This window comes from Polypterus senegalus, chromosome 13 (assembly GCF_016835505.1).
Source record: "Polypterus senegalus isolate Bchr_013 chromosome 13, ASM1683550v1, whole genome shotgun sequence".
Taxonomy (NCBI): Eukaryota; Metazoa; Chordata; class Cladistia; order Polypteriformes; family Polypteridae; genus Polypterus; species Polypterus senegalus.
The window spans coordinates 21908210-21924765 of NC_053166.1; the positions used below are offsets into that span (position 1 = coordinate 21908210).

Below are 16556 nucleotides of genomic sequence, written 5' to 3' on the forward strand. Positions count from 1 at the left end.
CAATTTACTTTGTAGTGCCAACGTTGTGTGCTGCTAACCTCATCATTTATTAGACTGACTTAGCACAACGAGACAATCCATCCATTCTCTCACCCGCTAAATCCGAATACAGGGTCATGGGGGGTCTGCTGGAGCCAATCCCAGCCAACACAGGGCAGAAGGCAGGAACCAATCCTGGGCAGGGTGCCAACCCACCGCAGGACACACACAGCCACACCCACACACCAATCACACACTAGGGCCAATTTAGAATCGGCAATCCACCTAACCTGCATGTCTTTGGATTGTGGGAGGAAACCGGAGCGCCCGGAGGAAACCCACGCAGACACAACAAGACAAGTCCAATCCATTTCTCAAAGCGGATTAGCGAATGTTTCTTCTAAGATGTGATGCAAAGTCACCTTTGTTCCCCTTAAACTCTGACGCTCTGTGTAGCTGCCATACATTTTAACCCCATTCCATCCTATTTCACTTTTGCACTGCATGTTGAGCTTCATGACCCATTTAGTCTTCAGTTTAAATAGCCATCAGTTCCACTTTCTGAAACTTCTTTTTCCATTTCACAGCTATGGGGAGCTGACTGGAGCAGAGGCGGCCTTTGGGGGGTGGCGACTAGGGCAATCACCCCAGGTCCCGCGCCTGAGGGGGGCCCCGCGATTGGAGATTCTCTTGTCATCGTCAGCTCATCATACAAATATGCTGGGCCTCTGCAAGACATTCAAATCCGTTATAGACTGAAATACGGTACGTGGTGGACTTCTTCGGAAAGCACTCATAAACGAGGACTCGTTACTTTAGAAGCCTTTCCCGGCATCTATACCAATAACCAAGAAAGCTCTCAATCTTTGCATTTCTGTACAACTTGAAGAGTTTGCGGGCATTGAATGACAATGATTTGTTAAAGTGCCGCATGGATTTGGACAACATGTTACGCGCAGAAGACTCACGCGATTTGGACGGAATTGACTTGTGCAGAGAATTGAAGATTTTTCGAGAAATGCTTCCTGATAACATCAATACAGCTCAAGAGTGTCTTCGGTACATTTGGCCCATTCGAGATTCATTTCCCAACATTGTTGTTGCGTACAGAATTATGTTGGCAATTCCTGTGACTGAAGCTTTTCAAAGTTGAAACTTATCAAAAATTATCTACGATCAACAATGTCGCAAAACAGACTGTGCAGTTTAGCTATTTTGTCAATCGAAAAGGAACTTGCCTCAACATTGGACTACAAGCATCTTATCAACGATTTTGCTCAGCGAAAAGCCAGAAAAGTGGACTTCCGTTTATGACTGTCAAAGCAGCTGTTTGGTAAGTGTTCATTTTATTACAAGTGTTCTGGTTCTCCGTAATTAAATAAATTTGCTGACTCCAGCGGGTTCGGCAGAAACGACTGTTACCTAGTTTGTTAATTTTACGTGCAAAATGTTTCTGAATCATTAATTAAGTTGGTTATAGGCCACTAAACCAATATAAGAACAATTACAATACGTAATGTAATCAAACGGCCAATGGTACCTACATAAGGCACCATGTTTTTTTAACAATAATAAGGTGTACAGCATTAGAGGCAGACAAGTCCGTGAGCATGGTGGTACGGTATATAGCCTACACTTATGGCTCTCGGCCCCGCATATGACACTCGCCCAAGGCCCCGCGTACTCCTAAGGCCGCCTCTGACTGGAGCCTACAGTGGACAGTAGAGAGTTCATAACAGCCCACACATCCATACTCTCGAGTCTATTACCAGAGCAGAAACAGCCGAGTTTCCATTCACGTACTGACACAAAAATTTCGTCTTGTATTCACAATTGTGAAACATGAGCTTTAAGGACTTTTTGTGGTGGTAAACAAGGAATATTACTTCCTAAAGCCTCGTTCACACGTCTGCATTTACAGTACCTTTGTTCCCTTCTGCACACCAGTAAAATCAGTTCTCTTGTTCACATTAACATGGAGGAGCGCAGTGTGTTTTAAAAACAAAAATGACAGGAGTGCATATTTTCCATAAACGGACACACCAAAATGTGCCATTGTTCACGTTACTGCGTCTTCTCCACTGGACAACTAATTCCATGAAAAGCCACTTATCACCCATGGATTGTTAAACATTTCAACTCATTAAAGACATCCTGTCTGAATTATGAAGATCCGTGATGTTCTCTACCCTTGACTTCAAAACAGCAAACAATCAAGTTGAGCTTCATGAAGAGTTTACTGATGGGACCGTTTATTGTAACACATGAAGGCTTGTACGGGCCTCCATAGTACTATGTGGACTTATTTCAGCTCTTGGAGCTTTTCAGAAGATGATGACCACATTCCTAAAGGGTCTTATAGATGTTCACTGCTGTCTTGATAATGCAGTTGTACTGTATATGGAGCTTCAGTGGAGGAACCTGATTGTAACCAGAGTGCTTTGCTACGGTATGTAGGTTTGAAAAAGGTGGGCGAAAATGTTGGACAATGCTGTTTCAGACAGACTAAACTATGCTTTGTTAGTCTAAATAGTTTCTTTAGATGGCCACTTGTCAAATGAAGCTCACGTTTCTGCTGATTGTGATGCTCCACTGCCTACTGATGCTGCAGGTCTGCGCTCTTTTCCTGGCTTGACAGCAGCGTACAGTAAGTTCTTTCCAAGCTGTGCTACGGTGATTGAACCCTTGTGATCATTCCTTCTGAAGAACTGTACAATTAGGTGGTCTTCTTGCAGCTAAAAGAAGTTTTCCACAAGTTAAAACAATGATTGGTAACAGCCCAGCCTTAGCCTCTGCTTGATCCCAGATTACTAACAGCTCTCTCCACAGATGCATCTGACTATGGGCTGGGAGCAGTTCTTACTCAGTTTTTGAAAATGGAGACGAACAAACTGCTGCTTTTGCTTTATGCAGCCTATGTGATGCCAAATACTGTAGATATAACCAGCTATAAGTGAAGAATCACGGGTATGTGTTTTGGCTTCTGAGGAATGGTGTACATGGCAATGGGAGAGGAGGTTTCTCCTCAGAATGGATTGTAAGGCCTTAACAACACTCTACAACCAAAGCGGGAGACACATCTAAGAAAAAACGAGAAAGTAGGTTGAAATGGTACGGACATGTGGTGAGGAGAGACAATGTGAGCGAAAAGAGTGATGGGAATGAAAGTACAAAGGAAGAGAAAGCAAAGGACAGCAAAGCGTAGGTAGATGGATAAAGTAAAAGAAGACCTGAAGGAAAAGGGTCTGATTAGGGAGAAAGTGAAGGACTGAGGTGTATGGAGAAGATTGATCAAGCACAACAACAGAAGTGGGGTATATCTATCTATCTATCTATCTATCTATCTATCTATCTATCTATCTATCTATCTATCTATCTATCTATCTGGCCACTTTATTAGGTACACCTGTTGTCACTGACCATGTCCATCCCTTTATGACTACAGTGTCCCCGTCTTCTGATGGCTCCTTCCAGCAGGATAAAGCATCATGTCAAAAAGCTCAGATCATCTCAAACTGGTTTTGTGAACATGACAATGAGTTCACTGGACTCAAATGGCCCCCACAACTCACTCGATCTGGTGGAACGAGTGATTCATATCATGGATGTGCAGCCGACAAATCTGCAGCAACTGTGTGACGCTATCATGTCAATATGGACCAGAATCCAGGAGGAATGTTTCCAGCACCTTGTTGAATTACAGCAGTTCTGAAGTCAAAAGTGGGTCCAAGGTAGTACTAACAAGGTGTACCTAATAAAGTGGCCGGTGAGCGTATCTAACATATAAAAAGTCAGACTGTGATATTATCACTTGGAGAAGCTGGGTGTTTTCCAAATTAATCCAAAAGCAGATTTTTTTTTTCTGCAAAAAACCCTCGGTAACGGTTGCCATGGAAACCATGGCAACTTCAGGCACAGGGACACGATGAGAGGCAGTTTTGTAACGGCGATGTGCCGGATTACTTTCCAAGCGTGAGGTGATCTTTAAAAAAATTTAAAAAATGCTGTCGAATGCAGATAATGTGAGCAGAGGAACGGCACTTGGGCCTAATAACAGATGTCACACATGGGAAGCTAAACAAAGTAACCATCAAATTATGCGAAAAAATAAGCAGTGAAACAAACACAAATGAGGCAATAAAGAGTGGAAGTGTTTGGCTATGAACACAGAAACATTGCAAATTCTAGACAGAAGGCAGAAAAAAAAAAACAAACTCAGATTAGCGTCACGTAGACTTTAATTAGTTGTTGCCTCATTACTTCCCGAAAACAAATCTATGAGCAGTGAACAAAAAACCTCCGCATTTTCCAGAATGAAATTTAATTTAATAAAAGGCTAATGCTCACAAAATAAAGAGCAATTCATTTTCTATTCTATTGGACAGCTGACCCCCTGCATAGAGCCTTGGCCAGAAGGGCAGATCCAGTAGTGGACAAGGTAGCAGGTGCCACACACGTGTGAGTAGCAGGTATCTAATGGGCTTGAGTAAATGTAATTCTACACCAGACCAGGGGGTGGCGAGGTGCGCTGACTGTCTCTCTCAGTTCCTTGAAAACCATTCTCAGGAAATCCCCCCGGGTTCCGGCGCCTCTGGAGACGTCACTTCCAGTTCTGGTGCTTCTGAAGATGTCAGTTCCAGTCTCGATGCGTATGATGATGTCACTTCTGGTTCCAGTGCCTCTGAAGATGTCACTTCCGGTTCTGATGCTTGTGATGACATCACTTCCAGTTCACGGCGTGTGTGATGACGTCAATTCCTGTCCCTGAAGATGCCGCTCCCAGTTCCGGCATCAATGATGTCACTTCCTCCACCGGTCTTTAAAGCTGGCATCTCACCTCCTCATAGTCAGTTCTGTCTTGGACTCAAACCAATGAACATCTCTGTTCAATTTGCAACCTATTTTGCAGCTGTGGAATAATATACAGGTGGCTGCCCCGAATCTTTATGATGTCTGTGTCTCATCATTAACAGACAGGTCATCACAGAGAACGTTCACACAGCCTCAAGCACTTCCACTTGGCCACTTTACATCTAAAGCAATGATTACATAACTTCTGATCAAATTAGGGAACTGTCCCACCTCCATTCCTGTTTACTTTCTACACATCAAACTTCCAGTACAATACCAGCACTTGACATCTACAGAAATTTTCAGATGACTGGTCCATCATAAGCTGCATTAATAATGGAGACAAGTCAGAGTACAGGAAAGTCATGGGGGACTTTGTCTTGGGGTGGAAGACAAAAGAGCTGGTGGTGGACTTCTGGTGTGCCAAGGAGCCTCTGAGACTAGTCACCTTTCAGGCCGAGGGAATGGGGGTGGTGCAGAGCTACAAGTACCTGGGGGTTCACATCAACAGCAAACTGGACTGGTCTGACAACACAGTGGCACTGGAAGAGAAGGGCCAGAGAAGACTGTGCTTCCTGAGGAGACTTGGGTCTTTAGATGTAGGCAGCAAGTTATTGGAGATGTGCTATCAGTCTATTGTAGCCATTGTGTTATTCTACAACACTGTAGTCTCCCGGGGATGCCACTTGAGCTCAAAAGATGCAGAAAGCCTGAAACAGACCTATCGGGGAAGTCTACTCCATGACTGGGCGAACCATGGACACACTGGAAGCTGTTGTAGAAAAGAGGATGTTGACAAAATTGGATGCCATCATCAAAGATCTCCTCCCTCCCCTCCAGGAGGCACTCTTTTGAAGCAATTTTAGCCACAGGCTCATTTCACAGCGGTGTGCTTCTGGGGGTCTTTTTGGCCCATTGCTATCAGGGAATTCTATGCTTCCTCCAAACGGCCCAAATTAAATGCTGATGGTCTTTAAGTTCATTTTGACATTTCTATACAATATAAATTAATGATTGATTGATTGATTGATTGATTGGCTGTTTTATTTGCCCTGTGAATCCGTATCCTTGTCTATGTTTCTGCTGATGTATGCATCCAATTGTCTGGGATTAATAAAGTTTATCTATTCTAATCTGATCTAAATGAAGAGGCACTGGAGGTAAAATCAGGAGTACAGCAGGATCTAAATGGGCAGGGCGCCAGTCCATGGTAGTCTGGACTTACTCTGAGTCAGTAGAGAATCAACTACCAACCTCACCTTCAGGGATGTGGAAGGAGAAGCAGAGAATCTTAAGACACAGAAAAGACGCATAAACCCAACACAGACAACAAACCATGGTGGGAATTGAACACAATGATAATGAATCTGTAAGATGACGTGGTACCGACTGTGCCACCCGAAAACAAATATAAATAAACACAAGTAAGGGGTGAGAATGCAGAAAAAAAGTGAGAATTTATCGTTCAAATTTAGCAAACTGATGGGGCCCCCAAACGTATGTACAACTCAGTTGAGCTGAGGTGCTGTGTGAAGTGAGCCCTGGTCAGTTAAGAAAAATGAAGCCATTTTTTTTTCCCCATTCTGCCACCTTTGACATCGCTGTAGCCTGATGCCCGAGCTGCCACTTCAAGACCATTGTGTGCTGGACACTCTGTAGCCCGGGGCGCAGCCCTTATGCACTTTTCCCCGGGGAGCCCTTAGCATGGATGCCATCTGTCAGACTCCTTTATTGTTATGAAATGCAGGTTCACATTTGGTGCCTAATAAAGTCCAGAGGGAACAATAAAAAGTTACAAATCCCGCTAAAGGAAAGATGCGCTGCTAAGCACAATTCGAGTGCTACTCCGAGGCTGCTGACAGCCGCACGGCATCCATGTCCGTCTCAAGCAGGGTCTCAGGACAGAATTAAAAGAATGAAGAGAGACACTTTACAGCTGTACAGAAGAAAAGCATTATGGGAAATGCACATATTGGCAGTTTAAAAATATTTTCAGTCTCCATACACTTCCTTCACAGGCACTATGTACAGAAACGTTTTAAGAAAGAATGCGAGATTCTGATGTATAATAATATACTGCTCAAAAGAATTAAAGGAACACTTTTTAATCAGAGTATAGCATAAAGTCAATGAAACTTATGGGATATTAATCTGGTCAGTTAAGTAGCAGAGGGGTTGTTAATCAGTTTCAGCTGCTGTGGTGTTAATGAAATTAACAACAGATGCACTAGAGGGGCAACAATGAGATGACCCCCAAAACAGGAATGGTTTAACAGGTGGAGGCCACTGACATTTTTCCCTCCTCATCTTTTCTGACTGTTTCTTCACTAGTTTTGCATTTGGCTACAGTCAGTGTCACTACTGGTAGCATGAGGCGATACCTGGACCCTACAGAGGTTGCACAGGTAGTCCAACTTCTCCAGGATGGCACATCAATACGTGTCATTGCCAGAAGGTTTGCTGTGTCTCCCTGCACAGTCTCAAGGGCATGGAGGAGATTCTAGGAGACAAGCAGTTACTCTAGGAGAGCTGGAGAGGGCCATAGAAGGTCCATAACCCATCAGCAGGACCAGTATCTGCTCCTTTGGGCAAGGAGGAACAGGATGAGCACTGCCAGAGCCCTACAAAATGACCTCCAGCAGGCCACTGGTGTGAATGTCTCTGACCAAACAACCAGAAAGACTTCATGAGGGTGACCCAAGGGCCCCATGTCCTCTAATGGGCCCTGAGCTCACTGCCCAGCAGCATGCAGCTCGATTGGCATTCACCATAGAATACCAGAATTGGCAGATGCACCACTGGTGCCCTGTGCTTTTTACAGATGAGAGCAGGTTCACCCTGAGCACGTGACAGAAGTGAAAGGGTCTGGAGAAGCCATGGAGAACATTATGCTGCCTGTAACATCATTCAGCATGAGCAGTTTGGTGGTGGGTTAATGATTGTCTGGGGAGGCATATCCATGGAGGGTCACACAGACCGCTACAGGCTTGACAAAGGCACCTTGGCTGCCATTAGGTATCAGGATGAAATCCTTGGACCCATTGTCAGACCCTATGCTGGTACAGTGGCTCCTGGTGCACGACAATTCCTGGCCTCATGTGGTGAGAGTATGCAGGCAGTTCCTGGAGGATGAAGGAATTGATACCATTGACTGGCCACCACACTTTCCTGACCTAAATCCAATAGAACACCTCTGGGACATTATGTTTTGGTCCATCCAATGCCACCAGGTTGCACCTCAGACTGTCCAGGAGCTCAGTGATGCCCTGGTCCAGATCTGGGAGGAGATCCCCACAACACCATCTGTCATCTCATTAGAAGCATGCACCGATGTTGTCAGGCATGTATACAAGAACACAGGGGCCATACAAAGTGCTGCGTACAATTTTGAGTTGCTGCAATTAAATTTTGGCAAAATGGACTAGCCTGCCACATAATTTTTTCACTCTGATTTTTGGGGCGTCTTTGAATTCAGGGCTCTGTAGGTTGATCATTTTCATTTCCTTCAAACGATGTGGCATCCTTTCGTTCCTAACACATTACCCAGTCTATATCAGTATAGATATCCAGGAGGATTTCTTTTTCCCCAGAGATCTGATGTGTTTTCAAAGTGTTCCTTTAATTTTTTGAGCAGTTTATAATGATCCTGGTGGGCTGAGGAACTGAGGAATGAATGGCCTATCACTCGGACAGCACTGGCATTTGCTGGCCCCTAAAATCACAGTTTTTATTAGACCGCAGTCAACCAAAGAACCTTCATCGACATGTACTGTCCCCATTCCACATCCACTACCAGTGCCAACTTGAAGTCTCCTGATGCTCCCATAATCTCTGAGACAACAACTGTCTTGCACCCCAACTATGAGCTGCTCCATGCCAGCACCATTAACAAGACTCTCCGAGAACCACACACCATGGGCTTAGTGTAGGAGAGGGTCCTAAGTGCTTCTGTCTGACAGGTGACTGCTCTCTACCTTCACTATCCTCCACTTCACTCTATGTGGGCTCCTTTTATGTCCAAGATCTTCTAACAGTTCACAGATGCTAAGCAGTATGTCTCTCTCTGAGTTATGGTCCAATAACGTGGAGTGCTGTGTACAGGTTTGTTCTCTATATTACAAAAAGACATAACAGCGTTAGAGGTGACCAGGCTGATTCTGGGATTAAGTTATGTTGAGGGTTTGGGGTGCTGCTATGACCACTAGAGGATCTATCTATCTATCTATCTATCTATCTATCTATCTATCTATCTATCTATCTATCTATCTATCTATCTATTACCTGTATATAGTGCCTTTCCTATCTATCTATCTATCTATCTATCTATCTATCTATCTATCTATCTATCTATCTATCTATCTATCTATAGTGCCTTTCCTATCTATCTATCTATCTATCTATCTATCTATCTATCTATCTATCTATCTATCTATCTATCTATCTATCTATCTATCAACATGCATGTATCTGGTTTTGTGGGATGAAAATCAACACAGATGACAAACATGCAGACTCCAAATAGATTTGAACCGGGGTCTGTGAGGCAGCAGTGCTATACACTGTGCCACCCTAATGGTAAAGCGTTCATTAAATAACACGGGTAAAAGACACTTTACAAATGGGTGATGTGACCATTCAGTCAGGACTAATTTGCCGCAGAAGGAATTACAAATCGATTTTGAGCTTCAAGCATATTTTCCAAAGACAGTTTCCAATAACCGCAGAACACAATGTTTTTTTTTTTTTTCCATTGAATATTTCTTTCTCTTTTTTAAATTTTATATCAGATTTCACCACAGGCACTCAGTCTCTTTTGTTTTCTTCCCTTCGCATCTGGAGCTTTCCATGAGTCGATCTGTAATTGTAACCCCTGTCGTTTATCTGGAACAGGCTTCATCAACAATGATGGGTAAAGAAAATGAAGTTATGGAAAGCTGCTGTTGCATGTAGCTGAGTGTAATAGTCCCATCTGAAGAACATCTGCTTTTGCTCAGATGAAATTCATCTTGGAACGCAAACTCGGGAGAGGCCCTGATTTAATATAAACTCTCGCTGATGCACTGCCGCTTGTAGCTTCTATTGAATCATCTGGGGAAGGAACTCAGCAGCACAGCTGTCCAGCTGCAAAACCTGATTAGCAGCTGCATAATTTGACCAAATCTGTTTGGCCAGAAAAGAGAGGGACATTTTGATATTTTTCTTCAGGTATGGTCTTGCCATTTCTCTTTTTGCCTTGGTTATGATATTTCAGTCTCTTGTGTGTTCTCATTAATACCTGATAAAGCTATGGAGCTCCTTGCACAATTCCACTGACCTCCCTCTCATTCACACACATGTATTCTGTCTTGGTGGCCGTAATGACCTTCATTCCACTCCTCTCTTGAGCATATCTCCACCTCTCCAGGGTCTCCTCAACCTGCTCCCTAATCTCGCTGCAGATCACAATGTCATCAGCATTGATGAGTGAAAAAATTAATTTAAATAATTTTAGAAAAAGGTCTGCAACAGAGCAAAATGTCTAGAAGGTGAAGGGGTCTGAATACTTAATGACTGCACTGTATGAGAGGCACAGTGGTTAGAGATTCAGTCTCACAGCTGCCGTGATCTGGGTTCAAACACAGAGATGACCAGAAAACTATAATCTGGTATGAAAGAGTAGCCTTTGAGGGAGTGGTGCCACATCCAGGATGGGTTTGTGCCCAAATCTGCCGGTTAGACTCAGCTCTCCATGAACAGGCCTACCATTCTAGTAATGGGTGCACCTATTCCCACTAATGGGAGGAAGGGATTTATACTTAACCACTAATTCAAAGGCACATGAAATGTGGGAGAAAAAAATACCCTCTTAAAAATAAAGGTTCTTTAATGACATTTTATGGTTCTTTGCTGGGTTGTGTGATTCCTCATAGAGCCATTGCCTGCCAAACCACCATTTCTTTCTGGGATAGGTTCTTGCATATAAAGTTGGTTCCTTGTGCTTTGAAAAACTTCCTGACATGTAGAAAGAAACAGAAATCTTTAGTGAACCGTAGGCTCCCTAGCAGGACACTAACAGAATACGAAAACCTGAACTTAGCCTGTTTTATTCTATGAGGCGAGAGTTCTTTTAAAATCACGAGGTGTTGGCATTTCACAAATCTGTTACTATCTAATCATGGTTATTTACTCGGTGGGTCGTGTTACGGATCTAAACAAATAAACAGTTCTTTCTGGAAACTTCACGTGTTGAGTCTTTGGGGAGCCAAAACTGATTTCCCTATGGCATCGTTCTGAAGAACAGCTCTGGCATCTTTATTTTGAAGAGTTTACAAAAGTTTACAAAACCCCTGGCAGAAGATCTCAACTCTGCACAAGTAGATTCAAACTCAAGGTTCCAGTAATTGTGAGCCCCTGGCCACTACAATACAGCGTCAACTATGGAAAGCAACCAACCAACCATTTTCTAACCCGCTGAATCCGAATACAGGGTCACGGGGGTCTGCTGGAGCCAATCCCAGCCAACACAGGGCACAAGGCAGGAACCAATCCTGGGCAGGGTGCCAACCCACCGCAGGACACACACACACACAAACACACCCACACACCAAGCACACACTAGGGCCAATTTAGAATTGCCAATCCACCTAACCTGCATGTCTTTGGACTGTGGGAGGAAACCGAGCGCCCGGAGGAAACCCATGCAGACACGGGGAGAACATGCAACTCCACGCAGGGAAGACCCGGGAAGCGAACCCGGGTCTCCTAACTGCGAGGCAGCAGCACTACCACTGCGCCACCGTGCCGCCCCTATGGAAAGCAACTAAACCAAAATTATAGATAAAACTACAAGTACTGTACTTATGGATACAGATATTTGAAATTAGGTGCCAACAAGATAACAGCAACTCACCAATATTTGGGTGCTTCAAAAGCCTGCAGATACGAGCCTCTCTCTCAAGTTTTTGGTGATCTACAAAGAAGGAAATAAAGAGGTGTTAAAGCTGGGTACACAAATAACGTATAATTAGAAGTTACCTTACAGAGGTGGGCACATTCAAAAAAAAATGTAAAAAAATGAAAGAAAACGTACCAAGTAACTGCAACACAAACACTGATTTAATCAGTTTTAACGTGAAAAGATGCTGACGAAAGAAGAGAAGAAGTGGGCCGCTAGGGTGGAGAAAAGAAGAGCTGCTCAGGAAGCAGCAAGCACATCAGCCTCTGAGGAAATGAATGGTAAACGTACAGGGAAAGAGGATGAAAACTAGGAATGCTCAAGTCAAGTGTATTCACTGCACGTTGTCACACAGTGAGCCATTACTGGTCTATTATATTTAAATTTATTCTATTACTGTAATGTGGCTAGTACAAAAATAATGCTCCAATGCTTCCTCTCAAGACATGCTGGACAGATTCTGTCTCTCAGCTGGATTGGAAACGCCTGGCAATTCCCCAGAAAGACCTGGAATCTGTAGTTGGGGACAGGGAAGTCTAAACTGACCTGCTTAGCCCACTCCCAACAAAATAGAAAATTAGAAAAAATGTAAAAATGGCACTGTCCTTTGGAATGAGACATAAAGCAAGAGCCTGACTCTCTGCGGTCAATAAAGATCCCTGAGCATCCTTGGATGTATCCCAATGTCCAGCCTGGTCATTCTGGGACCCTAAACTTCCCCTGTCTCTGATTGGCTATTTCTCACCCTTTCACCGCCAAACAGCTAATGTGTGATGGGTGTACTGGCACAAAATGGCTGCTGTCGCATCATCCAGGTGGGTGCTGAACATTAGTTGTGGTTGAAGTGGCTCCTCACTCACTACGTAAAGTGCTTTGATAGTGAGAAAAGCACTATATAAATGTAATGATTTTTTATTTTTATTATACGAGGTGTGATCAAGAAGTACGGTGAATGTTGATGCAGAGCACCATCCAAGAGCAACGGCAAACAATTCAATGCAGGTTCTGACAGGTCCATCCTAGAGCTGAGTGTGTGACAAGTGTCACCTTGCTTGATAGTGTCAAGTCGTTTGTGAGCCACTGTTGAGTTCAAGTGTGTTTTTCAAGTTTGTCGTTAATAATGGATATCGAGCAACGCATTACCATTAAATTTAGTTTCAAAGTGAGAAAAGCTCAGGAAACCCATCAGATGTTAAAATTGGTTTATGGTGACACTGCACCGACAATTAAGACTGTTTACAAGTGGTTTGATCGATTTTATAATGGACATGACTCAGTTGAAGACGAGAAAAGATCAGGACGTCCTTCAACATCAATAACTGAGGAAAACGTTAAAATGGTTTCATTCTCCATCATGACAATGCTCCTTGTCACACCACATCCCTTCTAGTACAACAATTTCTGTCGGATAAAAACATTACGCTGTGTCCGCATCCACCTTATTCGCCGGATCTGGCACCGTGCGACCTCTGGATGTTCCCTAAATTGAAAATGACCATGAAAGGCAAACGATTTCAATCCATTGAGGACATTCAGGCAGCCATGACAGCCCAGCTAAAGACACTCTCGAAAGAAAACTTCCAGAACTGCTCCGCAAAGTGGCAGGAGCGTTGGGATATGGGCATTCGAAGTGGAGGAGAGTATTTTGAGGGTGACAAGTAGATGTAGATCTTTTACTGCAATAAACGTTTCTTTTTTAAAACATTCATTTGATATTTTCTGATCACACCTCGTAGATGAGATGAGAGTTGAGACATCCCTGAACAGTCTAAACATTCAAACCCACATTTAAGCCAAGTTCACTCAATGTTGACTCCAGGCATGCATTTTATATGTCTGGCTCTGTGAGACTAGAATGACTTAGACAACACCTACAATGAGACAACACCTGGAAACTAAGCAACATTTACTCTGAACTCAACTTCCATGATCTGCAAATTAAAAAGTGGCTTTTCTCTATGCCAAATACAGCATTGTGACCCATCTTGGAATAAAAGCTCTAAATAAGCTAAGAAGAGGAGGAAAAATAAAAACCAGAATGAGCACTTCAGGACTGTCGAGAATGAAATGTCACATTCCAAAACCCTATTTCATATACATAACGTAACATTCACATTTTCAAAAGAGCGATTTCCAATTACATAATCGTCTCTACAATTAGTTGCCCATAGTAAGCCATTTCCTCAAGTGGTGTTTGAATATTCAGTACGCCGCACCGTACAATACATCTCACGGCACTGGGGATGCATCATTGTGTGACTCACAGCTGAAGTGCATCCTTTGTAGACTTGGCCTGTGCCAAAAGTCTAATTGAAAGCATAGAGAGAGTAGAGAGAAGCACCTCACAAGAAGATTAAAACAAAGCGCATGGCTTCTTTTTTTTACTGTTTACATGAAGAGGACTGAACACTCAAAATGAAAAAAAAAAATGCCTGCACAGTTAAATGATGACAAATGTTAACACTAACACTGGAACTGTTCATACTTGGCAACCATTATGGACTCTACACCCACCCACCGGAGTGCCAAATTGTTTACAGACCCTGCAGGAGGTCTTGCAGTTTATTAATGACACCATATAAAATACGAGGGTTTGAACCTCAGCCTGGTCATTGAACGCATTGAGCTTACATATTCTTCATACCTCTCTATGAGACAGTCCTGGATATGCTGCCAGTCTAAAGCTAGGCACAAACACTCACATAGTAGGTCTTCTATTGACCAAATTTTATGTTGATTTGATACACTTTGTTTAAAATGTCTTTTCACATCAACCTTTTGGGGGCCATCCATTGTATAGCCCTGCAGGAACAATTTTCAGGTTAAGGGCCTTCCTTGCTCAAGGGCCTAATGGAGTAGGATCCCTTCTGGCAGTAATGAGATTTGAACTGACATCCTTCTAGATACCAGTGCAGATCCTTAGCCATAGAGTTACCACTGTGCCAACCTTTTGACATATGGCAGGAAATCCCAGAGAGAAATGATGCCTAGACATAAGGAGAATGTTCAGGGTCTACAAACTCTAATTCTGAGTCAGGAAAACCAAATCCAGGTGCCAACATTTGTGGCCATTTATCTGTTCTCCACACCACTTAATGGACTATTAGCTGGCATTACTCTGGTACATTTTTATAATGGGTTAAACATAGAATGAAAATATGTATGTGTTTTATAAATGTTGACCAATCTGTCGTTTGCCTGTCATCAACCCTGACTCTCTAACTATAAATACCATCTGCACTTCAGTAGAGGTCACCTGAAGCTGAGCTTGTTCAGGCTCAACCAGTACTTGGAAGGGAGACCATCTAGAAAAAAGCCTGACTGCTGCTGGAAGAGGTGTTAGTAAGGCCAGCAGGGGACGCTTACCCTGTGGTATGAATGTGGATCCCAATGCCGCAGTGAAGGGGACACTGTGCTGTAAAAAATGGTGCAGTCCTTCAGATGGCAAGTAAAACCAAGGTCCTGACTCTTTTGTTCTTTTATTTAATTCTTTTTTTATGCCTTTTACAATTTCTTGTATTAGAATTTATTACTTTTTTGCATACCCCTTGGGATCAGAGGGCAGAGTCAGCCATTGTACAGCACCCCTGGAGCAACTGCAGGTTAAGGGCTTTGCTTAAGGACCCAGCTGAGTAGGATCTCTTTTGGCAGTGACGGGGATTCGAACCGGCAACCTTCCGGATACCAGTGCAGATCTGTGCTGACTCCAGATGTTCTGGCTAAATTGCACTCCATGGCCTGGTCATTCTGGCCTTCTAATCATCCCCTGTCTCTAATTTCCTTGACCTTTTTTCTGTGATCTGTATGATCAAATTGGAGCACAGCAATATAAATTAGAGCAAGTAATAGCATTAAACCAGAAGCAAGGACTACAATTTGGTAATCATATTGAAGTGTTTTATTACTACTAACAACTGTCTATACATTTCATTATGGAACACGCAATGGAAATACTTTTAAATTGTAAAAAAATGTCAAGACACTAGCTGGAAAATCTGAGGCCATCGTAGAACTTTGATGAGATCTCTGCTGAAGCTCAAGAGCAGACACTTGTGAGGACAATGGTGTATTTTGTCTCACGAAATCAAAACCAAAGAAATATGAGACAAAAAGAAAATTTCTCCATTTTATTTCTTGATGATCTCATTGTTGTTTATGAGAGACCAAAAAGATATTAAGGAGGTCTCTTGTTTGATTTTTCAGTCCCATGGGATGGAAGAATTCTGAAGAAGTAATAACAGAAATGAATTCTGTGACCTTCCAAAAAAAAAACAAGATTAAATCTGTAATATTAAAATTATTAAAAAAAAAACAAGTTTAAATGCCAAGATAGTATTTTTACAGGAGACTCTCTTAATAAGTAATGACCAATTTTGGTTGCAAAGGGAGTGGATTGGCAAAACGTTTCATATTCAAAGAAAACTAGGGGTGTGGGAATCTTAATACACAGAACTATCCCAGTTGTAGCGTCAGACATAATATATGATCCTAAAGGATGATATGTAATGTTGACAGGAAATTTATTTAATACTAAAGTGATTCTGATAATTAATTATGCACCTAACATGGATGATAGAGATTTCATCCAAAAATGTATTTGCATCTATTCCTAATGTGAGCACACATAAAATTATAATGGTTGGAGATTTTAATTGTGCTTCAAATTCAGACTTGGATAGGTCTTCAGCTACAGTGGCGATAACATATATTACTGCAAAATTAATTACAAAGTTTGTAACAGATCAGAACTTATCAGACCCATGGAGTTTTTTAAATATGAACCTAAGAACAT

The 16556-nt window shown here is 42.6% G+C and overlaps 1 protein-coding gene across 2 annotated transcripts in view; it reads right to left on the reverse strand.

The window, feature by feature from the left end:
- Positions 1-16556, reverse strand: part of camk2a (calcium/calmodulin-dependent protein kinase II alpha) — a 410473-nt gene that overhangs the window by 249435 nt on the left and 144482 nt on the right. For both annotated transcript variants that reach the window (XM_039774535.1, XM_039774534.1), the window contains exon 3: positions 11720-11779. In XM_039774535.1, the coding sequence (XP_039630469.1) occupies positions 11720-11779 (60 nt within the window). The remainder of the gene's footprint in view (positions 1-11719; positions 11780-16556) is intronic.